The sequence below is a fragment of the Scomber japonicus genome, chromosome 14 (assembly GCF_027409825.1).
Source record: "Scomber japonicus isolate fScoJap1 chromosome 14, fScoJap1.pri, whole genome shotgun sequence".
NCBI lineage: Eukaryota > Metazoa > Chordata > Actinopteri > Scombriformes > Scombridae > Scomber > Scomber japonicus.
The window spans coordinates 24914827-24941133 of NC_070591.1; the positions used below are offsets into that span (position 1 = coordinate 24914827).

General features: G+C 43.0%; 1 protein-coding gene across 1 annotated transcript; it reads left to right on the top strand.

Moving 5' to 3' along the window:
- The first annotated feature begins 1954 nt into the window (after nt 1–1954).
- On the top strand, nt 1955–24354 carry smoc2 (SPARC related modular calcium binding 2). The gene is made up of 13 exons (XM_053333451.1): nt 1955–2270; nt 7791–7953; nt 10085–10191; nt 10344–10443; nt 11308–11352; nt 13751–13798; nt 14564–14638; nt 16232–16418; nt 17455–17537; nt 22182–22281; nt 22524–22771; nt 23629–23666; nt 23867–24354. The coding sequence occupies exons 1-13, from the start codon at nt 2196–2198 to the stop codon at nt 23888–23890; spliced, it is 1293 nt and encodes a 430-aa protein (XP_053189426.1). The 5' UTR covers nt 1955–2195; the 3' UTR covers nt 23891–24354.
- The last annotated feature ends 1953 nt before the right edge of the window (nt 24355–26307 follow it).

Consider the following 26307-nt stretch of genomic DNA (forward strand, 5'->3'; position numbering starts at 1 on the left):
TGTTGTAATTGTTTTCCTTTTAACACCTTTTATTTCTGGTTTGATTTACTTCAATACTCTCCTTTACTATTGTATTATTTTTGTCTATACATTTACTTTTTTATCTACTGTTTGAAGTTTTTGTTTTTAATTGTATACCTCACTTTTCCATTTGCTTCAATTTACTTTTATTTTAGTAGCATCATTATTATTATTATTTATTTAATTTACTTCAATTTACGTTTTAATTTACTTCATGAGAGCCCCACTTGATTCAAATTAAATGAATAAATAGGTTCATTATTATGAAATAGCCTATATACGTTCATTATTAAAAAATAATATCTCATATATATGGATTCATATTTCATAATAATTAACTTATTTATTGAATCAATTGGGGTCCATATTTTCTAGAATTACCTTGTTTTGCTAATTTGAGTTTGTATCTATTCCTTCCCTGCCTCTGGTGTTTCCTCCTTGCAAATTGATTAGATTTATGACAGTGTTTCCTTAGTTCTTGTTTTTACTGACTGCTTAGTCCTTTATTCGTTACAAACTCATTTTTTCATTTATGGCTTTGTGTGTGGATGGGAGGGTTATTGTTTTATTGTGTGAAGTACTTTTACATTTTCCTTATCTCAAAAGTACTATTCAAATAAAGTCTGATTATTACTATTGTTAAACAACGGTAGTATAATGTTCTTTTTTTAAATAGTAGCCTATTATTTAGCCCATTATTATTAATCATTCTATTATTATTCAGCAGTCTATGGAAACATTTGTATTAAATAAATTAAAAGTCAGTGACTGAGCAAAAAGCATAATAAAGTAGGCTATGTTTAAAAACAAAAACAAAATGAAAACCTAATAAGTCTATGTAACTCTTCTGATTCAACATGATGTTAGCAGTTGGAGGGAGTAGTCAAAAAAAATAATATTACAATAAAGTATATTTGTGATTAGTTACAAACGTGTTTTACACAATCCTCGATGATGATTTTAAAGACCTGACATTAACGTTCTCCCTAAATTATCCCATACATCCCCTTTTGACACGTCTGTGATTGATGTTTTCCATATGACAAGCTTTGTCTGTAGCATTCCTTGCTGGAACATCTTTGTCAGTGATTGTTACAGCCTTGAACATCTGTAACATCTGTAACCACTTGTCTCGCTGTGCTGTGAGAACTTGTAACTCCCTGGAAGCGCCGCTTAGTGGCGTTATAGTTGCAAGATGCCGCTCTCTCCGTTAACAAGGAAAGCTCAGATGACTTGTCAGAGTAAGCGATGCCAAGAGGAGCACTTCACATTTATCATACCCCTCCTATTCGACCGACATCAGTATTAATTGTAAGAGTTTAGGCAATGCTCAAATAAGTTTGGCGTTCCCTACTTTTCCCCCTAAATGCAATATACTTTAGTATTTTATTTTCTTCTTATAAACTAACAAGCAGATAATGCCCTTTTTGTCTGTGTATTGTGTTATGTCAGTGTGTTTATAGAGCACATTAAAGAATAACATATGTTGAGCAAAATGCTGTACAGAGATGACGATTACAATCAGATGTCTGGGCAGTATGAAAGTTTGAGCGCAGACTGCGTTTATTCTTCCTCCTGACCCTCCCAGCAGACAGTAGCTTGTCTGAACCCCTCCTTTCTTTGCCGAACGAGTCTCATAACAAGATCCTCTGGAGGAATAAAAAAGAGGATTATTGTTTGAGAGAGCAGGAAAGGGGGAAAAAGGTGAAAGACAAGAATACCTGACGTGTTTGCCTCTGCTACCAGCAGCAGACGGAGTCCCTCAAAACGTACACCTACCTACCTACCAGCGAGGGAACTGCCTGCATCCGATAAGGGACATAGTCGTCAAGTGTGGTGGGAGGGGGTGTGGAGAAAAGAAGTCGAATTGGAGAAAGGGAGAAGAGACACCGAGGGAGGGGAAAAGGTCAGGGACACGGGGGGTTTATCGCACTGCCAGAAATAAGGAGAGTGTCTACACAAACGGTTTGGCAGACGAAACCAAGGAGACGAAGAGAAATAAACCAGCACCCTCTTCTCCAACACTCAGATTTTTTCGGAAGGACTACTTTGGATTTTTAAACATTTTCGACGTCTTCCAAAGACACTGTTTGTGCTTTGGTGAAGTACAAGCAACGCAGAGTGAATTTTGGACCGTGCGTAATTTGGAGAGTTTATTGCCACGCTGCGTCAGGATGCGCGTCTGCCCGCTGCTGGTCTTCATCTGTCTGCTGAGCGCTGGACGCGCTCAGAAGTTCTCCGCTCTCACGGTAGGAATAACCACATACCTCCATCAACACTTAACATTCACATCTACTGTGTAAAAGATAGTTTTAAAAACCAAATATTTGCTTGTGCACTTCATGCGTAATGGTTGGAAAAACTAAGAGGATATACACACTGGCTTTTGTTTTTACAATAGCAATGAAGCGCCAAACATATCTTTTTTAAAGTCAGTCTGTAAGTTCAAAGAACTGGCTTTTTTGTCCTTTTTGGTTGTTTGTGTTGTGAGCTTTCCCTCTAATAATCATAAGCTTATATTGAAAATAACAAACACAAAGATGCATTTGAATTTGAATCAATTTTAACTGCATTGTGACCAAGTCTGACTGTATGATGTATAGACGTCATCTCTATCCAAAATAAGAGGTTTTCACTATTTTCTATGTTTCATATTTATTAGAAATTCAGGCTCAATTTAAGATTGAAAACAAACTCAGCAGGTCATTAACTAGAGAAGTTTGCACTGAAAAACCAGGCCACTGTGTTCACCCTGAGCTGCATGAACTCAATGTCCCGGTGTTGCAGGGTGTCTGTACAGTATGTCTGAGATATCAGAGTTGTTGGCTTGTCTATGAGGAGCTGACTAGTCTGTTAGCTGCAACATTAGGAACCAATGGGTTGCTTTTAGTGCCTCTACCTGCCTGTCCCTGACTCTGTTCTGTTCACGCTAGTTGTTCCAGTGGCTCTGTAGAAGCTAAACTACCAGTGTCAGCAGGTCTACTGTGTGGAAGCACATGGTATTGTTTACAGCAGGGCAGCAGAAGTAGAGCAATGCATCCTATCCATTTTTTCTCTGAATTCCAAGAGAAAGTGCAACTTTACCGGCAGGTGACTTTAACTCCATGGTCACAATCAAATGCAGGTACAGTGTTAAAGGAGGAATAGACAGCGGAATGTGCACTGTCAAAGGCATCGCCCATGATTTAGAGGTTGATGTGACAGCCGCCTCCCTCAGCACCATTATTTACAGCTCCGGTGAAGATGCTTTAATATCCAATTGGAAACAAATGGCTGTGAGTTGTTAACCTGCAGGTGAGGGGTCGGAGATCCTTTCTCCCTGACGGCACTATGAAGGTGTGGAATGTGGGAGGAAGTGTTGCACTGAGCAGATGCTCCCCTGAATTTTCCAAATTATACACATGTTCACACACACACAGAATATTTACAGCAATGAGTGCAAATGATATGAGTGTTTCCTGAGGTGTCGTGGGTGGTAATATTTACCTAAAAATTAATGAAGAGGGCACACAAATGCAGCTGTGTGTGTGTAATGTATTTGGATATGACAGCATCCACCATGCTCTGGATATAACTGTACTGTGGTTCATTAAACCTCCTCTATTGGAATAGCACATGGAGCACTGGGCTTCTACTTGTAGAGGATTTTGTGAGTGATTAATGGCTTATTGTTTGAATGACACAGGAGAGGTTATAACTGGTTTCAAGAAAATGTCTCCACGCAATATTTTGTGCATACTTGAGGTCGAACAGGCAGTTAAATATATGGGATATTTGCCCAGGTTATTCATGAGCCTGAATTTTTTCCATGGTTTATGGAAGTATGAAATAGTGTGTGAAAAGATGAGGGCGCACAGAACATTGGCTGCCTCTTTGTCAAAACATATGGGCTCCATTGCCCCCCATGCTTTCATAAAATTGTGCACCTGCCCAGAGAGACTTTTTTTTATTGTCGCATGACTACCAGTGGCCTTTCACACCATCTCTCTTTCTTTTTAACATCTTTCACAGCAATTAGATGCCTTTTCCTTTGATTGAGTTAGTAGCCTGGTTAAAGGCTGTCACTTTCTTCCCTTTCCACCATGCTGGAAACTAATGATCCCCTTTGCATCCTAGCGTCTACGCAGGAAACTCCCGCCAAGGCCATTTAACACGTTTGTCTCAGCTCTCAGCTGGGGCCCCCATTGACCCTGTGGGGCCGTGGTGTGAGGGGCCTCTTGGGGTGCTGGAAGCGGGGGCCTCCCAGCCCAGAAGGCCCTTATCAGCCTACAATGTGCTCTCTGCTGGAGGCTCGCCTCCCTCGTACTCCATTCAATCCCACAATGCCGCAGAGCAAGGGGGAGGTAATAGGATTTGATTTGTATGCTGGTTGGTCTTGGAAAAAAAAAATGTCTCTTCCACTCCGCCTGTCTCACCCTCTATTGCCCATCTCATTTGCCAACCTCTTGTATTATTTGAGTAGATGCAAAAAAAGCATCCTCGAAGACAGATCATGCAAAGAAGGGGGGGAGATCAATCTATAAAGAAATAGAAACTGAGAAAGTGAGATACAGCTGTCTGGATGTAGACAAGAAGAGGATTTAAGCAATAAATGGATTTGAGTCACAATATGTGTTCTGTCTTGTATGAGTCTCCTTTTATGATAAATCAGGGTGGGAGCTTGTGCTGCATATAGCCAAAGCAATCCATCACTCTCTGCTGTGCTGCTGTGCATGGTGAGGGTGCCTGCTTGAAGAGGCAGGAATGAGACATCAGGGGAGTGTCGGGGCTCTGACTCGGCCTTGCCCATCCATCACCACGGGCCAAACGTACAGAGATATGCAGCAGACAGCTAACTACCATTAGGAGTACACAGGAGGAAGAGGTCCTCAACACACCATTAGTCTCCAAAACTTCTTCCTCTCACTGCCTTTCACATCTTATTTTATCTTGTGCTTCAGTGGGGCTAACAGAAAATGAAATAAACACTTGGATGCCTGATAGTGAATCTGGGTGGTAGATTTCATGGGTGGCTGATTTCATGGCTAACTGTGCTCTCAATGCTGAGTTCTTGGAGCTTCGTCGTAAAACTCGCAGGCACTTGGCGCTCTGCTGTGTGGTAGACAGTGGACATCTAGGGGGATGCTGAGCTGTTGAATGAATCTGTTTGGGTTGTCAGTCTGCTTGGCTGGCTGGGGCCGATGTTTATAATGCTGGTGCGGTGTGGGCACTGGGGTGGCCGGCGTGGGTTGTGGCAAGGCTGGCAGCCCACCACTGAAGCATGGCTGGACGCACTCAGACATTATCGGAGAGGTTATTGGCCGTCGCGACGGTCTGCGCAGAAAACCATCTTCATGAGCAGCCTGTCATGTCTGCTGGACTTTAGGTGAAAGGGGCGAGCTGTGAAAAATTGAGCGGAGGGTGAGAAGAGGTCACCTCTGCAGAGTGATGTCCTGACTGGTGTAGGGAGGACAGAAAAAGAGGGAGTGAGGGTTCCAACGGGAGACTGTCAGTCAGATGCAGTGATGCAAACGATCCAACTCAGAGACACTAACAAGTGTGTGGGGGGGGTTTAACCACCAGTTTAACCAAAGAAATAAGCAGCAGGGGAAAGAGAACTACAATATCCTAATCTGTTCAGATAGTATAACAGTTCCTTGTCCCATTAAACAACAGGTGCCTTGTTTATGATTGGGTTAGGGTAAGGGTCTGGGTTAGTGTTAGGTGATGATTCCGATTATAACCATTTGAGTAAATTTAAAGTCTACCAACCAACCCCTATCAAATACACTGATACTCTCCAAAGTGGCAACTCTTTCCTTTTAAAGAAAGCTTCCTTTAGCCAACTGTAAATGAGAAAGCATCCCAATTGTATCAAAACAACATAAGCTTAATAAAATAAATATCCAGATAAATATGTCTTTCACAGGAAAATGCTGGACAAATTTTTTAAAAATCATCTCGAGACCCCTCAGGTTTACCTTCCCCCAGGCTGGGAGTCACAGCTGTGTATTAGTGTACTAAAAATCTTGGCTTTCCTGTATTGAAGGCAATACTTCATGAGTTCCCTTCAACTCCTGGAAACAGGCAACATTCACTCATGTGCAGTTATTCCCAGAAGGAGAGCACTCTCTATATTTCTGTCTAGAAAGATGAAGGATGAGTGTTGAGACTTGGACACACGCTGTTCTTATGAACCAAACAGCTCTCCCGTTCTGCGACGTCAGGACTCATTTTGGCTTCTCCTCATGACAACACATCTTTTTTTTTTAAGCCAGGGAAGAAAGGGCTCGTAAAAAATAATTTTGGTTTTTGAAAAATTTCATTCAATCCAAAAGACTCATCTTCCCTTCCCTCGCGGCTCCTCTTCCGATGTGTTTGAACGGGCCTCTCCTCTCTGATCCCCCTCTGAGAAGATTTATGAACAAAGTTGACAGAGTGGGCTGTACCCCCACCCCCCCACCCCCACTCCTCCAACTCCCCTCTGGCCCAGGGCGATGCTGCCTTCACTGCCAACCATCTTCCAGGTGCAGCACAGCCCAGGCAGCCCTGCAGCCCTACTCGTCTGAAGGCAGGGGGGCTGCCACCAACTCATCTCTCACTTCATTTGTAAGATGTCAGACACAACAAATTTCTTTTATTGCTGATCATCCCGCCCTCTTCACGGATGTGTGTCTTTTCTTCTTTGCTCTGTAGCTTGCCATGCCCTTTCTTTTCAAAGAACAGATTTATATGGCTTACCTGTAAGTGATGGCTTTGGCTCTCTGCTTTGTGCTTAAGATTGATACGTGTGTGTGAAACGAGAGAGAAAGTCTATAATCTGTGTGTGTGGTGACGGAATGGGCATTCAGGCTGATTTTGGACATTCATGCACCCACTAAAAACTGAACAAAAACACACAGATCACAAAGCAAAAGAGCCAAACTGAATGAACAGTTACAGTGTCTCACACGCGCAAATATTTTCATTATAAGGGAAGACAAAAAGGCTTCATAGTGGTGTTTATCTATGGATATGAGTGACTGAAAACAGCACCTGCATCGACATGGGTATATTAGCTTGTTTTTTCCTTTCAACCCAGGTCATTATTCCACCCAACTGAATGAATCACGCAAACTTTATGAAAACCCAACACTCACACTGTAGCAGCACAAAGCTCCCTGACATCTAGTTTATCTTTTCATTCATTGTAGCAGTCACAGCTTGTTGCCACCCCCCCCTCACCGCCGCCGCCACCCCATTGTGTGGCCTGGCGAGGGGGTTTCATACCACGGTGGCAGATACAATGGTGGCATTGACACAGGTGATCCGATGCGTTCAGCCAGGAGTCTGTGTTGTCTTGTTTCTCTTTTCATGGCTGAGTAAAACATCCTCAGGAGCGATTCCAGGTGAATACCCGTGCAGGTGTTGGCACAGACAAAGAAGTGAGGAAGTGTCAGTCAGTCCTGTCCTGCCCTTTAGACAAAGACAAAGCGTGGGTGCTCTCTGACAGGCTTTTAATGACAATGTATTCTTTGTGTGTTTACCAGTGCTTTGTAGTGTATTCATGAAAGGATGTTGCTCATGCTCATCAACTATAGATAGATGTTTTGAAATAGAATTAACTATTTCTATGGCTTTGCAGTGGACACTCATCCTTTTTGGTGTAAAAGCCTGTTTTTACAAGATCCAACCCCCTAAAACTTTATAAATCCCTTCAGTATTACACCTGTTGTCTTGGCAATTAAACTTAAATTGGTGCAGATCTCATTTAGTAAGTGTTTTCTCTGATTATCTCCTACTTTTCACAGTTCCTGCGGGTGGATCAGGATAAGGAGTGCAACATGGAATGCAGCGGAACTCCTCGCAAGCCGCTGTGCGCCTCTGACGGCAGGACCTTCACATCTCGCTGCGAGTTCCTCCGAGCCAAGTGCCGCGACCCCCAGCTGGAGGTCATCCGAGGGCCATGCAAAGGTCAGGTCATGAGTCACGCTTCAGCACCGCCTGATGCTCTCAAATGCGCAGAGGGGGTCACAGTAGAAACTTCTGGGTTAAATTCATTTCAGCATAATTGATTCTTTGAGTGCTGGAAGGACGAGTAGGGTTGACACGGTGAGAGTGGGTGGGGGTGGTGGTGGTGGTGTGTGTGTGTGGTGGTGGTGGTGGGGGGGGTTTCTTCTGTCTAGCTGCAGTGATAAAGGAAATGTATGTTAATTGGTCAAAATATACACTTACTCTTTTCAATTAAAATTATTTTTGTTTCTATGTACATTTCATGCTTTATATCCACAGACGTACATACATGACATACATATCATACATGTATTTTTGATTGATTAGAAGTGGCTCACGCCGTCTTAAATCAAATGCATTATGCAGAGGCGAGGCCATTGGAATGAAATATCTTGACAAGAATTAATGGTCTCATTTTCATCATACTAGATGTAAAGCTGTACATATTTGACCGATGGAGGCCTGGAGATGAAAAGCAAAAGGGGAAGGAAAGCCAGTGGGGTCATGCAACTCACAGACTCTCCCATTGTTATTTGGTGTTGGAGGGAAGAACCCGCACACCCCAATGCCCCGAACCCCCGCCCCACTCACTAACTCTATACTGCTAGTTCATCACCGTACAGACTGGGGACAATGCCTCATTCTTGCACATTACAATATTAGATCACTAATGCGGAGAGCGTGAGCGACAGGGTTTGCTTAAAAAGAAGTCTCATATGATGGAAAAGCATTCCACAATTTTATGCCCGTATTGAGTCTCTATGGCAACGTCTCTAAGCGGACATCTGGATGTGGCGGACAGCGCCGGGACACAGAATAGAGGATTCCAGCTAGGAAGCTGAAAGGGACGAGAGTCCATGAAAGTCGTATTGTATGCGTCAATAACATCGGGTCTATAAGGGTTCGGACCCCCCTCTGCTTCTGGACGGCCGGGGTGAAAGACACAGCAGCAACAGCCTAGTCAGCAGCAGACATAAACCAGAGGACTGGTCTGGCCTAAAAGCACAGAGATGGGATTGTGTTTAAGGATGGTGAGACTGGCACCACATTTGTTTTCTATCACTGCGTGCATATGATTCAAGTGTCCTGTCATTTTTTCCAGTCAGCTTTTTGGTCGGAGCCCCCTGGAGAATGACGATGGTTTTGGGATTTTCCAGTGGAGCTAACTTTAGAGCTCCTGAACTCACTGTGTTCCTCCATCCGGAACATCCAGCGTCTTGCCCCTTCTCCCCACTAGTGACAGTGACCCATACACACACACACAAAATACATGCATACACTTTAGACAGAGAGAAACCAGTGCATATTCCCCTGCATGTATCTAATGGACAGTCCACTGTAAGGCATGCCAGCAGCCTCCTGACCAAACTAGTGGACGTTTTTGAGCTTAGCATGAATCATTGTTTTAATGTGATTTGGACCTGCCAGCCAGACGGGCACTGCGTGGCAGCTAATGTGTCACACCAAGTTACCATCGAACCCATCGCTGAGAATATGCACAGCTGGTGCTGTTAGTCAGAAGAGATGAAGCAGCTGTGTAATGACAAGATGATCCATGTCTCTGTCGGACAGATGTGAAAAGACTTGAGGTGCACACAGGTGAAAAGTTGCTGACCCACATTTATATCGACAAACACTCCTAGGATAGTTCAGGCTGAACTGAGAAGACGTTGAGGTTTAGGAGGAGAGAGAGGCAGACCGAGAGACATTAAGGAAGGGTCAGGTTTTCCCTGTGCATCAGCCCTTTTCTTGGGTGCCTGGAATGTTCTACAGGAGCAGCACAAGCTTCCTCGCTCAGTAATGGCTTTACCACCAGGCCTGCCTGATGTGCTCCTAATAAGACCGGGGGTGTTGGTTCTATTCCCAGCCACACAAGTATCTGCCGCTTCCGAAATGTCTTGAATTGTTTCCCCTCCGTCTCCCTCTGCATTTTGCTTTCATTCCTCATAATCCATGATATTCAACATCTTCCACTGACTTTTTGAGTGTGTCGGTTTTGTATTTGTGCACCATAAGAAAACAGTTGAGCTGTGGGTTGAATCATGGCTGTCTGTGATGTGTAGTGATTGTGATGATTTGTGGTGCTCCTCAGATACATCCAGATGTGTAGCAGAAAAGAAGTACACAGAGCAGCAGGCCAAGAAGCTCTTCCCTCAGGTCTTTGTGCCTGTGTGCAACCCTGATGGCACATACAGCGAGGTAACAAAAAAAGCATGACATAAATAATTATCTCTGAAGGAAGTTTGGAAAAGATTCATTCAGTCACATAATTAATTTTGTACACCTGCCTGAAATGATCTGTTGATGAGTTTTCTTGTGCTAACTTGTCCTTTACATGCTGTGTTGTTAAGGTTCAGTGTCACAGCTACACTGGATACTGCTGGTGTGTCACCCCCAATGGTCGACCTATCAGTGGATCAGCAGTGGCCAATAAAAAACCTCGATGCCAAGGTGGGTACAACCCCATCATCCTTTCTTATAATGAGCTGCTGTCAATGATTATACACTCATATGCTGTGTTTGTAGTCCAGTGCACTTGCACATGACTCTCATGTAATGAGCCCAACATCTAAAATGACTGATTTGTACCAAAATGTGGGTTCTGTAATTTTGTGAGGCAATGATGATAAATCCAATTCAAGCATGACATTCCATGTTTGTGGGGGGTATAATCTGTAGCCCTGTGGAACAGTGGTCAGTGACTGGTCCGTCAGCCACAGAGTTTGAGGGCCACCCGAGGACTGTGCATTGCTCAAGGCATGGGGCTGTGGTGTAAATAAGCCTAGTAGAAAATCCCTGCTGTAGAGTTGAGCAACAAAGTTAAACTGTAAGGAATGTAAGTGTTCTTGGAGGATGGCGTCTGCCAAACAATCAAATAACCAATGCCACATGTCCTCCCTGTGCGTCTCCGTGGGGCTGCCTTTGGAAGTTGCTGCTGTTTCAATTGGAGAAAGCTCCAGAAGTAGCTGTAGTGGTAGTGGCATTGTTAGAAGTAATGTAACTACCAGCTGTACTTTGATAGTTAAAATGCATAGGAAAAAAAATGCCATTAAAATGCATCTCCATCCACATGTGTGTGTTAGCCACTGTACATAAACGAATGACATTTGAAAATAAAGAAAGAGAGCAGAGAGTTTCCATTGTGGTTCTCTCCTTAAGTCTGACTGCTGTTTGTTCTTGTGCCACAAAATGAGGCTGGATTTTTTTAAGTATGTCAGATGCCAAAGATTTGTAATCGTTTTTCATTGTTGAGGATATTATGAAAAAAGTGTGTTGCAGTGAAATTTTAATTAATTTCGACTTATCGCTTTTCAGGATCAAAACAAGAAAGAGCTACCACAAGAGAGCCAGGAAAAGCAGGTGAGAATTTAATTCAAGAAACATTTATTCTTGAAGGCAAATTGTCTCCTCTATATGTATAAGCATGCTTTTGTGTGTGTGTGTGTGTGTGTGTGTGTGTGTGTGTGTGTGTGTGTGTGTGTGTGTGTGTGTGTGTGTGTGTGTGTGTGTGTGTGTGTGTGCGTGTGTGGTGTGTGTGTGTGCGTGTGTGTGTGTGTGGTGTGTGTGTGTGTGTATTCATTTGTATCTCTGTTTGCCTACATCTGTGTTGGTGATGTGCAGGGTTGATCGCCTGTTAAGGCTTGCCTTTCTAATATTTTGTCAATTTGAGAGAGTGTGAGCACCCTGAAGGCTGATATAAAAGCTGAGTAACAAGTCTGAGGAGAGAGACTGCAGTGAGCTTTAATGCACACCGCCAGCAGCTGCAGTGTCTATGACTGCCTGTTGTCTTAACCAGGCAGCTAAACGGCAAGCAGCCAGCATGGAGGAACACTGACTTATCATAAGCTATTCTTCTCTAACTTGATCACTCTTTGTCATTTCTTTTTCAGCTACAGTGTCATACATAACATACAAGGAAATCTTCACACTTTATCTTCCACCCTACTTTTACTCTGTCTCATCAACATCTTCCCTTTTCCAGATATAGAACCACTAAGTTTCCTTCAGCTCCAGTCCAGATACTGTATATGTTGCTCTCATCTTTTAAGAGACGATTTGTTTAACTGATGTAATTTGAATGCTCAGAAAGAAAAAGTGTAATTTGGGTGGTTTTCAAGCGATTCCTTATGTGATTGCGTGTGTGCATGTGTGTGTGTTTGTGTGTGCGAGAGAGAAAGTGCGCATGCATCCACTTGTATTTGTCACATGGGTTATTCCTGTCAGTGTGACATTAACGTCTGCGCCTCTCTCTCTCTCTCTCTCTCTCTCTCTCTCTCTCTCTCTCTCTCTCTCTCTCTCTCTCTCTCTCTCTGTAAACAGTCTTGGGTATAGTGTCTGTCTGAGTCCAGCCAACTCATTACACATAGATCAAGTGGGAATGCAAAATTTGAGAGAGGAGGAGGGTTGGTGGGAGAGGGAAAGAGGGAAAGAGGGAGGAAAAGAGGTGGTGGTGGTGGTGGGGGGGTTTGTGGTTTAATCTGAACTGGTTGGATAAACAGGGTGGTGAAAAGCAGAATAAACTGTAGATTTGTTGTGTGCCAGCACTGAAAATAGCAGTGATTGCATCAATATTTTGATTCAGCAGAAGACCAACAGCGCATAAGCATTCCATGGTGGCCATCACTGCACTTTTATTATCAAGACAGTTGGTACACTTAAACTTCAAATGCTTTACCATAAACTCATTTCTGGTGCTTGATTTGACAAATTTATTCACATGCTGGAATCGTATGCAGCTGACGACTGACAAACAGCAGTAAAACTAGTGCCGTATGACCACAAATAGCGCAGGGGTTTCCTGGCAGATGCTAAAAGAGGTGTTACAGTCATGTAAAAGGCCGCAAAGTAAAGCTAGGTCATTAGTGGTTTATCGTAAATCCGAATCATAAATACACTTTTTGAAATGGCATTTCCATCCGTTAAGTGAGAAGGGTAATAACATGTCTGCCCAAGTCAGTCACACTGACTGTATGTATTTTTATCCACCAAGCATGCCTGAGAAGATGAATGCCTGGCGTAACAAACTTGCATTTAATGTAAAATCCTGATTTTGCAATGGAGAATTCTTGTTACAGAAAAGAAGTTTAAGCTTAATCCCCGTTTGTGGAGCCACCCATTTGATATGCCCTGACTCATGCATTAACAGAGCTTTACTTTGAGCAGAATGAGTGACCCACACTGAGGTTAACCACACCTACGGCCGCGGTTTCACCCTAAGCAGCTCAAAACCTCCATCCCCCTCTCCCCCCTACCGCAAATCAAACAAACAAACATAGACCAAACAAACACTGAGCTGGATTCTCCCACCCTTAATTGGTTCTTCTCAGACTTGGCTACTTTATTCTTCATCCCTTGTGTCTCTCCCACCTTCACACAGCTCTTATATGCAGGTGATGGAAGGATGGAGAAGAACATCAAGGACAACTGGTCCTCATCCACTCTTGATTCATTATAACTGACCTCAATCTATCCTCTATAGCATAATGATCCCCTTGTTGCATGAAGTCAAACCATGGGAATATATGACCACTACTTGTTTTCCTCCTCCTCTCTCCTCTTACTTTAAGTCACCCCTTTCAGCTTCCAACATACACACTCCTCTCTTTCTCTTTCTCTTTCTCTTTCTCTTTTTCTTTTATTTCTACCTCCACCCCTCTTGGTCGGGCAACGTGCAAATCTCATATAGTTAAGTGTTTTCTTATCTAGTTTACTCTTGTAATTGTAGTCTCCTTGCAAATATTCTCCATTCTAAATGCAGATGAGACTGGCCTAGTGGTGGATCCACAGCCTGCTGTAGATGAAGAAGGTGAGCTTTTATCCATAATACTGTGAGTAAAAAACATGTTGGATACTGTGCCTGTGTTTACTGAGACACCACTTACTAGCCCCAAAACATCCTTAAAAGGGCATCAGTGCCTGCACATGACGCAGCTACAAGCATGAAGCTTCAAAAAAGGACAAAAATGAAGACGTGATAACAAACAAAATAACAATAAAATGTGATCATCTATGACTTTGATGTTAAACTGATATTGTGCATACATGCTAAAACATAGTCCTGTCAGTGCAGTTATTCAGTAATCTTCATTATACAGCAAAATTGGAACACACTTTCTCATTGAAGTGAATGGGAATGTTCTCAAATTTAACATAAAACATAAAAAGTCACAAAATCTTGCTTTTATGTGCATACGGTAAGAAAGGAGATGATTTAGAATAAACTGCTAGACCTCTTAGACTCATTTATCTACTGCAATTACAGAAAAAACTGCTTCCTACATTTCTAATTTAATAAAGATAATCCATCCTTGTGAGTGAGAAGTTGCAATAGAGCACTAAAGATTTATTTTCATAGATCATAGTTTATGTACTTCTCCTTTCGCCTCTGTATTTCTGATCATAGCTGTCATATGCAGTTTACTTTCCACATCCACTACAGCAATTTGTGACACGATAACACTGAAGTGCATTTTACAGTCTGTGAGTTTTGGAACCACCGCGTTTGGCTCACATCATATACGAATGTGTTTTCGATTGAAGCTAATGAAGCTGTCTTGGTGATTTCTTTCAGACATCATTTCCCAGTACCCCACTCTGTGGACGGAGCAGGTTCGCAGCCGACAGAACAATAGAACCAGAGCACCATGTGAGTTTCAAAGACCAACTTTTTCTTTAATGATGGCGATCGGGTATTTGTAGACCTCAACTCAAAGCACGCTCTGTGTTTTTCCCACTTGTGTAAGCAATCATGGTTTTAGGCTGTTCCTGTCTTTTAGGGACAGATGTTGGGTTATGAAACCAACACATCTTGGTGTTGGGGTGCGTCAGGCTTTGAGGATCTGCTTCTCTGTGGTTCTTTAAGTTGCAGCATATCTGTAATTATCAGCACATGGCACAAACACACACAGGATCTCTTATTTTTCTTGCTGGCCTATCTTGTTCTCCTATTACACACATGCACGTTTATCGTACGGCGCAGATCAGTTACTTCTTTGCTCTTTTTGAGAAATATGTTGCTTTATGCATTAAAAAAACTAAAATTCTTATTTGAAGCCAGCCTGGCAATGAGAACCCTGTGTGCATATGTGCATTTGTGTGTGAATCCCATTATCATAATTTACAACCAATAAAAACAGCCTGAGAAATGCAGCATTGATGGTTTTGATTACCATGTGCTCTTTGGGGTATTGGGGTGAAAAAAAAAAACACCCGCCCCAACAAAGAGAGCCCATACGGAGGAACTGGAGCGAGGAGAGTCGGTTGAGAAAGCGGGGAGGCGTTTCATTTGGTCTCTTTTGTGTGGGTAAAGATGTCTAATGAAAATAAACAAAGAAAAAGGATATCCATAATCCTGCAGTAGCTTCCGAGCCTTGAGGCGGGCACTGAAAAAAAAGGAGAGATTGGTGATGAAAGCCCTCGTGGCCAGAAAAGCCCTGTTTCAATCGCTGAGTTTAATGCTAAATTCTCTGTTGGAGAGCTGCAAGGCAAAGAAAGAAGCTGCTGCACATAAAAAAGGCTGATTAGATCCTGCTGAGGTACTGCAAAAGCCCATCCTTCTCCCATTGACTCCATCCTATTCTCTGTGTGTACGGATGAAGGAACGGATCATGAAGCGTTGCATTTTTCCCTGGGAATTTTGAATATGTAAACATATACATCTCTGGATACTTAACACACCAGTATTGTGTTAATGTGTGTGTGTGGGGGGGGGGGTGAAGGCAAAGGCCCGACTGACCACTGTTCCACCTTTGTCTTGTCTGTGTCTCTCTCTGTCACACACATCCACAGAGGTTAGTTGAGTGTCCAAATATTTACTTAACTTGGGGCATAGGGAGCTGTACTTAGTCATTAGCCCGTTAATGTCCGTAAACAGTGCCACGGGGGGCTGATATAGCAGTCTACACACACTGTCTCCGAGCACTCATCCTCCACCCCTTTGTCTCCTCCGGCAGTTCAACCTCCTCCTCTGCCTCTTCAGCGATTCTGGAGGTTGGAGTGTAATGAGAGATTAGTGTATGCATTTCACTGTTAAAGAGAAATTAATTCAAACATACTCTGTGTGTCTGTGTGTGTCTGTTTGTGTCAGTCAGATCTGGACTGAACTTTAAACAAACCCTTTTGGTTTTTGTGTGTGTCTGGGTACGTGTGTTCACCAAGTCACACAACCACAAGTGCTGGTGTGACTATCTGCTGACACCTCCGCTCATTCCTTTCTAACCTTTCTGACTTCGCTTTCCAGCCTCGTCATGTGACCAAGAGCAGCAGTCTGCCCAAGAAGAGGCGAGGCAGCACAAGAATGACGCTGTATTCGTACCTGACTGTGCCCAAGGAGGGCTATACAAGCCAGTCCAGTGCCACCCTTCCACCGGCTACTGCTGGTGTGTACTGGTGGACACTGGACGGCCCATACCTGGCACCTCCACCAGGTAGGAGAGACTTCAAACATCCCAAAATTCCCTCTGCAGCACACTCTATGCCTCTTTTTGGGGCTTATCTTTGGTATTTTCACCTTAATTTACTGGCATTTACTGCTCTGTGGCAAACCATCCAGACATTTGTTACACAAAGCTGCCAAGTGATCATTAGCCACAGTAACTCAGTAGATTGGCCATTTAATAGAGAGGCTGTCCTTCAGCTGGATGACTCAGCTTCAAGCTCTTTGTTGGCAAGTGCTTTATCTACTGCACCAAAATGTCCTTATATGACATGGGTGTTTTTTTACCTTCAGTCTGAATTTCTGCAGGTCTGCAATCATGCAAACTTTATAGCAGACTTCCTATTCTGAAGAAAACTTTAGAGAGAAAGCCACAGTCAGACAACAAAAAGAAGATTCTCTATTTCAGACTCACAAAAGGTTTGAGTCTGACATAAGCAACAGACATCTCCATTTTCTGATGAGACAGAGTTAGTCTGGTGAGGGGCAGGTCAGAGGTCAGTCAGGCTGGCAGAGTGGGGCACTGGTACACTTATATTGAGCAGCGAGGCTGGGTATCAGATTAACAAGGCTCCAGGCAGAGTGCCAGACAGCACATTAGCACACATATGGAAGCGTGGATTTTCCCCCTTCTCTCCCCTTGTCCCTGGCCAGCTTTTGGCCCAGTCGCACAGCAGCAATCGGGTCTCCGCCGACTCTCCAAGGGAGGCCGTGAAAGCTTCCTTGTGTCCCACGCTCCCTGTCTGCCTTCCTCCCTCTGTCTCTCTCTTTCTCACCCTCCCTCCTCCTCTATGTCCTCATACCAGCCCCAAATCCTTCCCCTCTTTTTGGACGTGTTTCACAGCCTCTGGTTTGCCACAAACAATTATTTGAATCCCTGAGATTTAGCTGTACGGGGGTAATTGGGAAACATGGGATTCCTCTCTGATTTTACAAGGAGGGCGGCTTTACTGTTATAAACAATCCCTTTCACCCATTTCACTTGGAGTGAAATGGCATATGCTCATATGGTGTATTCTCTGTCGCAGGTATGAGCAGCCAAAGTGCGACGGCAATGCCAGGGCCCACCCAACAAAACCTAAGGACCATTATAGGAGCAGACATCTCCAAGGTAGGTTTCCAAAGACTGGTCTCAATCTCAGCCTCAGTCTCTGTTTTTCTTCTCTATTCAGACCACATGGTGAAGTTCTTCAGCAGTCAGCCTCCGACTGCTGCCGCTCTTCCAAGGTTGTGATAACAGCGTGAGTGTGTGTGTGTGTGTGTGTGTGTGTGTGTGTGTGTGTGTGTGTTTGTGTGTGTGTGGTGTGTGTGTTTGTTGACATCATTAGCACTGTTGGTCAAGGAAATGCTTGATAAAGCCTTGATGATTGCCAGATACTGCCCCTCGCTGGTCAATAAGCCACGAGACAGAGACGGATCATAGGGGGCATTAATCTTCAACTGACATGGTGAGATGGAGGATAGTGGGATGATAGCATGGAGGAGAAACAGCAGGGAGGAGAGGTGGAGATAATGGATAATAGGATGCCAGAGACAGGTAGTGATAGATGAATTGACAGTGGAGATAACTAAATTGAAGGCGAGAAAGCAGTTTGGAGAGTGTGGTCATGGTGGTCGGGTCTGTTTAAGGTAGAAGTGTTTGTTGTGTTTAGTTGATATTTTCTGATGGGAATTAACACTTTGAAGCTGCTGTAATCAATATTTCATTAACAATGATTTACTTGACTAGGCGTATGTAAGAGTTTAGCTCGTAATGATTAAACCACAGAAAACTCTTCAGTATTCATTTCCCCTTAATGCTATGAAACATTTTAGCCTATTTCAGCTCTTTGTTTTGGTTTCACAGCCACAACTTAATTGTTTGGATTGACTTTCACTTCTTTAATCAACCTCATTTCTAGAGCATAGGCAGCTGTGTTCAGCAAACAGCTAAAATCCACTGTACTAGCGTTTCCCAGCACCAAACTACAGTCAGACAAAGTTGGAGACTAAAGCAACATTTACAGATGGATTATATTGGAAATGGATAAAATTATCACAGGTCACATTAGCTTGTGACAGATTTTTAGAAATAATAAAAGCAAATGCCAGGAGATTGCTTTTCCTGTTATAGCTCTCACAGTTAAGAAGGCTCTCATAAATCTAGTTTTCCTAAGGTTTCTTGGACAAGCACAGTGAACAGATTATTTTAGAGCTACGACATGTTATGATGTAATATTAATACTGTGACATGAAACTAGATATTTGAATTTTTCCCGTTTTGGCATTATTTCCCTTTATTGGACAGGGGATAGTGAAGAGACAGACAGGAAACAAGGGAAGAGAGATGGGTGTGACAGGCAACAAAGGTCCCTTGCTGGAATTGAACCGAGGACATTGCACTTCTTTGGCGTGCGCAGTAACCATTCAGCTTCCAGACCACTCCCAATTTCTCCCCTGTTTTTAAAAGTAGTTTTTATTCCAACAAAAAGCGTCATGTTTTTATTTTTTGCCAATTTTGCCTTGAATGGACAGTCAAAAGATAAGCAGACAGGAAACAACCGGAGAGAGATGGATATGACATGCAACAAAAGGACCCAGGCTGGAATTGAACCATTTGGCTACTGAAGCACTATGGTTTTCATATTTTAGCCCATCATTTTTACTGGTTATGATAACATCTTACTTCTAACATTTTACAGCTAAACCTATCCGTATAAATATCTTATTTTACAGTAGAAGTGTCAAAACTGTCCATTTGATTTTTGCAAAGCTGCTTTCTGATTAAACATTGACTTACCTACTTGAATGAAATGTTATAATGCAATGGATTATCATAATTAACAAATTTGTGTGCTTCATTTTTATATATTTAATAATAAATATAGTATAATAATATTTAATTTTGTCCTTCAAGACTTGATTAAATGTCAGCATATAACGAATGACAGGCAAAGCAGAGCAGAGTTACAGCTTTCAGGTGCTGCATACAACCAAATCATAGTTTAAAACTGAATGATGCTTGGCAAATTCGTCGTCTTTAGCTGTTTTTTTGGTGGTTTGGTAAACATGTTAATAATCCAGCAGCATGTGAACAGAGCTGCCACTGTTCCTGTCCCATCCACAACTGTTTATGTAACAGTGTGCCGGGCCAGAGCTGTACTCTCTGCTCGCAGGTGCTGCATTTTAGGAGCAGAGCAACACTCTGTCTCTGCTCACGCATCGCGGACTCTTAGTCGTACAGTGTGTATAAAACAGTGGGATAGACGGTCACAGATGAATGCTCCTTAGTCCAACAAATGTTACTCATCTTTGCCTTCCAGTGGCACCAATGGTAGTGCAAGGATGTTAAGCAGTAGTGATTAGTGTGAGGCAGCAATGGGGTGGAGAACAGCCACAACTATCCCACGAGAAAGACGTCAAGCCCAACCAAACACCTCCTTAACACGTAGCAGTAGGAGAGAGAAGAATATACATATTCAGCCACGCAGTCACCCAACACAGACACTGACATGAGTACACAGACTTCATTCTAAACTCGTCATAGAAACCTGCACGGTATCAGTCACCCATTATAATATACACAAGGAAAGAGTCAAAAAACTCAGCATCTTGTTTTCTTTATGAGCAATTGCGTCAACGGCTGTAACCCTGTTACTGTATAAACCAGGGATAATTATAAATGTTGCCTTCACATCGCTGCAGCCCATTTACAGTTGAAGCGCTGGTGTTGAGAGGTTTATGGGGCGACATGCAAAAAAGGAGGCACTTGCCCTGAAAGAGGCAGAAGAGGAAAGCGGCGTATTTGGCTCGCTTTTTCCCCAGAGTGGGATCACGGGATAACATCGGGGCAGGCATTGGGAGCTGCGGCTGTGAGTGCTGACAGGCCTCTGCCCCATGTGGCTCCACAGAAAAACACTGTTTCTTATTGACAGTAACACGCACATGTAAACATGCACTTACTGGCCAACTTTTTTACAGCACACAGGCAGCAGATATCTGGAGGCGTTTGACTTGAGGTGCAGCTTTTCAACAAGAAAACACTCTAATCATTTGAGGCTTTCTCAGCTTGATCCCATCCTGTGTCTGTCAAACTCAGGCAGTACATAATTAGAATCGTTACTATGTAAGACAGCAGTCATTTACTGCTGCGGCCTTGAACTGAACGGAAAATGTCCAGACAATTTCCTTTGAATGACAGCAGAAACGTATGTGTCCTGCCCCTCAGCTAAACAGTGTCCAGACAGACAGAAGCTGATCTGTCCCTCCCCCACAAGAAACAAACTACTGCTGCCAAGACGGAGAGACTGGAGCCTTACCTGATGGCTTCCCATTTGAATGGACAGACATACTCAGATTCCTAGAGCATTACAGAGAGGATGTGTGCTCTCCATGAAAAACACTAACTCTCAAACAAGTCCAACTGCATCCCACAAATCTCTCCTCAGTGAGTAGCCAGATAAAAACACTTTGCCATCTGAAGGTGCAGTTGTGTGAGTGTCTAGACTCATCTACCACACAAGGCTCTGCAAAGCACCAGTTTGGCCATTAACAGGTGGGTCAAATATTTTACTGGGCTAGGGCCAGAGAGGGCCTACTAAAACTTAAATGCAAGTCTGCTGAGTGTGTAAAGAAGACTCTGTGGAACAGTTTGAACATGTGTATTATTCAAACGTCGGCTCAGTGTAGGCTGCTGAAGCTCCGCGCTACTTGGGAAAGGTGGAGCAGAGGGTGGGTGCTGGGTGTTTACGCCAATGCTGGTCGCCACCTGTTACAGAGGTGCAAAGCATGCTATTATCTCCAACACAGGAGAATCTGGCCCCGCAGGCCTGGGCCATAAAAAAGAGTAGCAGAAGAACAGCAGAGGGGAGCTGGACTGTGAGAAAGCAGAGATGAGCCAGGAGAGGAATCCAGGAATCTCTCAGGCCTCCGTAGCCTTCAGCTCTTCCAGAACAACCTTGGCCTCCTCAGTCTTAAAACTATATGGCCTAACAGACAATTACTATCATTAGGGTCATTCCACCCCAGTTGTCCCTAATTTTTTTCCTTTTTTTCCCGTCATTCAGTATGTAATAATGCGTCTCTGTTGGTTTTGGTTGGGTAGTTCATGATAGATTTTAACTTAAAGGTTTATGGGCTAATTATATCATTATGTCATCTCTGGCTGACATTTCAAATAGTAATCCCACCACATGCTGACAATCAGGTGTTGTGTTGTGTCTGTCGGTCTCTGGATACCTAGATACCTGCATACCTTTCCAATCAGACATCCCTTAGACAAAATCCTATGTAACAATGTGCCTGTCAAGCCTGCATTTGGTCCACTTGAAGGCTCAGGTAAGTCTCAGGTGCTGTATGGAGCCTCTTGTCCATACACACAATATTCAGTAACGTCTTCAGTGCCTCCAGCTGACAAAACCACTCAGGGGCCTCCTGGATGATTGGCAGGTATCCTCTTCCTCCTCCAGATGAGGGGAGGTCTGACACGTTATGAGAGGGAGTAAAAGACAACTGTAAGAGTGTTGTTTGGGTTTATTTTCACCTTTCCTGTCTTTATGTGCTGCTCACGTTAAAACTACGCTGCCTTTTACATGACGTCCCTCCCCAAACATTTATTGGGCCACCTATGACGGCAGCATTCCACACCGTCGTAATGCTGTTGACTGGGGGATAATTTTTCGGTGTTTGCTGACATATACGTGTGCTTACTTCCATATGAACTACATAATACATGTTCACACACAGTCATTCAGGTATCTGTTGGTTCATTTTCCAGGCTGTCCTGGGGCAAAGAAAACAGAGTTCCTGACAAGTGTTCTTGACGCACTGTCGACAGACATGGTGCACGCCGTCACAGATCCAGCATCCACTGGAAGGTATGACAATCGGAAATGGATTTGTTCATCTACAATTTTTGCACATAAGTGAGTTAGGTCGTTTACCACAAATGCATAAAAGTATCCTGCCCTACAGCTGATTTTGGTTGGATTGAACACCAGCTTAATGTTTGGCTTCCACAGCAAGTGATTGAATACCAGAGACATAACCTATTCTAGACTGATGGATAAATGATGGAGGGGTGATTATTAGACAATAACCTGATGAATTTGGCTTCTAGGATGGCCGAGCCCGACCCCAACCACACACTGGAGGAGAGGGTTGTCCACTGGTATTTCAGTCAGCTGGACAAAAACTCCAGTGGTGACATTGGAAAGAAGGAGATCAAGCCATTCAAGCGCTTCCTGCGCAAGAAATCCAAGCCCAAGAAGTGTGTGAAGAAGTTTGTGGAGTACTGTGACATCAGCAACGACAAAGCACTGTCCCTGCAGGAGCTGATGGGCTGCTTGGGGGTGACCAAGGAAGAAGGTGAGCTGGTAAAAATCATCATGTGTAAATGTAAAAAAATAGAGCTTAAAATCTACACATCAGGATAAGCTATAATAATCATAGCTGTCAGAAGGTAAATTTGATTGTCCTGTCATAGCTTAGCATCTGTCACTAAGATCGGCAGCTTTGTCAAGCTTTGAATTTTTCCACATGCCAAAGCAGTGAGCATAGGGCTGTTATAAGCATGATACTCTGCATTTAAAGAGTTTGAAGGGTGGTGTCTTTTTTATCACCTTTCCAAAACCACAAATACAAGAGCAAACATGTATGGAATGGATTTAACAGTAGCCTGTCTTGTTTTGCAATATCACTCAGCACTGAATTAGCATGATAATAATGTATGTGGCCATCAAATACATATTTAAGTCCAGTTTTCTCATTTCCATTCAAGGCAGCTAGAGACATACAAAAAGTCAAGATATGGAGTTTTCTGGAGCTAACAGTAACTACAGCTAATACAGTCCATTAGCAACGGTAGTCATTTCAGCTGGCAAAACGGTCACCAAGTAAAAATTAGAAGACTGCTTTTGTCTACATCTTTTCTGAAGACAAGGAAACATTGTTTCAATTAAATAAATAAACTTTTGTTGGAATCTGCCACCATTATCAGTGTGATCTGCTCATATACAGAGCTGGATTGCAAATCTTGACAAGCGGGTTAGCGAAAGGTCAAGCAGGTCAACAATTTGACATTTGAACTGACTTGCAGTATTTCCTCATTTCATGGACATTTGAACTGACTTGCAGTATTTCCTCATTTCATGGACATTTGAACTGACTTGCGGTATTTCCTCATCTTATGGTTATTGAGGTTTACATCACTTTTTGTCTTTCAGGGGCCAAAACAGGAGAAGGCTTATCTTCCAGTAAACTAGTAAGTAAGCTATTTCTCCTACCCCATTTGATATTAATGGCTGTATCATTGGCACATCTGCAGTTTGACTGTAATATTATTTTATCATCAACAGTCTGGGATGAAGCAAAAATGCACAGTCAGTGTAAAAGTTGTCAAACTAACTGTAATAAAACAAGTGCATACGTCAAACTAATAGCACTTTCATTTCCTCTCCTCAGAATCCCTCGAAGAAGCAAGGCTAAATCAACAACTGAGATTTTCCCTCCCGCATGGAGATTCTGCCCTCGCCAATCGGCAATAATGGAAACCATAGTATTTGCACTTTGTACTTTAAAAAAAATGTAAATTCACTTTGTAGAAATAAGGTATTTAAACAGACTGCTGAATCTGTGAATGATGTAGTTAGCTTTTTATGTCCTGACAAACAAAAATTATTTAACACATACAATGTATGTGTCCTTTGTGTGTCTAAAAGGTATACTGTTCAGAGATGTACAAGTTTTCATGTTTTATGTTTCATTTTGTGCCCCTCACCAGGTGTCCTTTTCCTCTCATGTTGATAACATTAAAGCAGATATATGGATAGTTTGCCACACAGCTCCAAAAATTTAGAATTACCATCTCTTAATATAACATCTCTTCCTGTGCTTTGTACGGCAGTTTGCAAGAATGTTTTAAACATACGTCATTAAAACATCCCACATGTTCACATGTATTCATGTTTATTAGAAATAAAGAACTCTTTTATATACTTTTGTTCTCTGTGGGTTTGCCAGTCTTTATGTGTTGAAGAGGGTTAATTAGGTCAGCGAATTCCTTTGTTGCTCTCTAATCCAATTAGTCCTCCATATTTTACTTGTTGTTATATAAATCTTGTAATGCTTTTGCTCTTGTGTTTTACTTGCTGTGTCTTTAATAAAACACCTTGTTGACACAGTCTTTAGGAGCCAAGTATTAGTCATACATAGCAAAGGTCGTGTATCATCCCACTTTCAGACAGTCTGCCAATTCCCCCAAGGCAACATTTTGGAATTGGAAAAACGGATGGTACTTATTTCTGTACTTATCACAGATTTCTCATGTAGACAGAAGACAGATGGATGGACCAATCTCGGCTGTGTATGGTATGAGTGCCCATTAAAAGGGCGGTATATGTGCCAGTGCGTGTGTGTGTGTGTGAACATGTGTATTTGCATAAGGTATACTTACATGTATACAGTAAATGTACACTTGTACAGTCAATAGAGCTTGAATGGATTCTTTATTAAAGAACAGTATTCGACACAGAGCAGTCTTGACACATTACACTACTAGACATTGTTCCAGCCTGATTATGTTGGGGCTACTAAGTGGTAAGCTGTGGCTTTTCACATAGAAAGTCTTCTATAGGACCAAGCGAATGACCTGTGACTGACCTGTTCACTCAGGCTTAGCCTCTAATTTATGATTAACACATCGGTCTCCTTTCCGTGATATAATCCAGCCCAATGGTCTGGTTTTAACACCCCAGGGGAACACAGAGGAGAGATTATGACTCTGCTATAAGATGGTGGATTAGAGATGGATAACCTATGGCCTTCTTAAGAACTTTCTCTATCCACAACACTGGAAAAGTTAAATCTGAAGCAACATGTCCTGCCGCAATTCCAACCCTTTCTGTGCTCCTTAAATAGTGTGTGGTTCTTTATTTGTTTGCTAAGACACAGTCTTCTAATTATAAACTCAATTCATCTCCATCTTTTTTGCACCATTCCTAATTTCCACCCATGTTCCTGGCCTAAATCCCCTTCAAGATGATGTTAGCACTATGCCCAGAACAACATTTACCTTTCCCAAACAGCCATGTAATCTGTTGATGTGGCAGTACTAGTTACAGGTGTAGCACCACAGAAGCTATGCCTTACCACTGCTGCTGCTCCTCATCCAACAAACTCATCAACCTTCACCTAAACCTCTAGCCAGTCCCTCGACTGTTGCTCCAACCTCCACCTAACATAATGCTAAAGCCTTGTCATGTGTGATTTCTGCTCCCCTGGGCCGCGATGCACATAAACACCTTTTATGAGTTGGCTGGATGTCAACGCATGGTTTTCCGAATATGTTCCCCTGATGGGTTGGAGTCTTGCCTGAACTGATGGAGTAGCTGGAGAAACATATCCAGACCTTTTGGCCCAGTTACCAGGACCGTCTCACGATTGGCGAGGCCTCCCCCTCTCCTGCTCTTCAGTCCTGCTTCCTCACTTCTCTCACTCACACACGCACGAACACATTCCCTGAACACAGAGATACCATTGAGCTGGATTTGTGGGCACAGTTTGTGTGCTTTAATGGGCAAGAGGAGGCACCCGATCTCACCACTGGCAGGCCCCACGGGCTATGGACTCATGAAGAAATTACTGTCAAAAGCCATCAGGGCTTTAATAGCCTCTGGCCGAGCAGTGGGTTCCCCCTGGCCCTCAGAGGGGCTCTGGTCTGTGGGTAAACAGAGCAGGGACGGCCTGCACCCTGGGACCCTCTCTTACTTTCTTACTGCTTCCCCTGGTGTGGCCCAAACACCTAAACTGCAGTCCAGCCAGCACCGCAGGACACTGCCAGTCATTACTCTCAAGCAGATTAATTGCTAGAGGAGGTGTGACTTTTTAATGGACGTGGTGCAAAA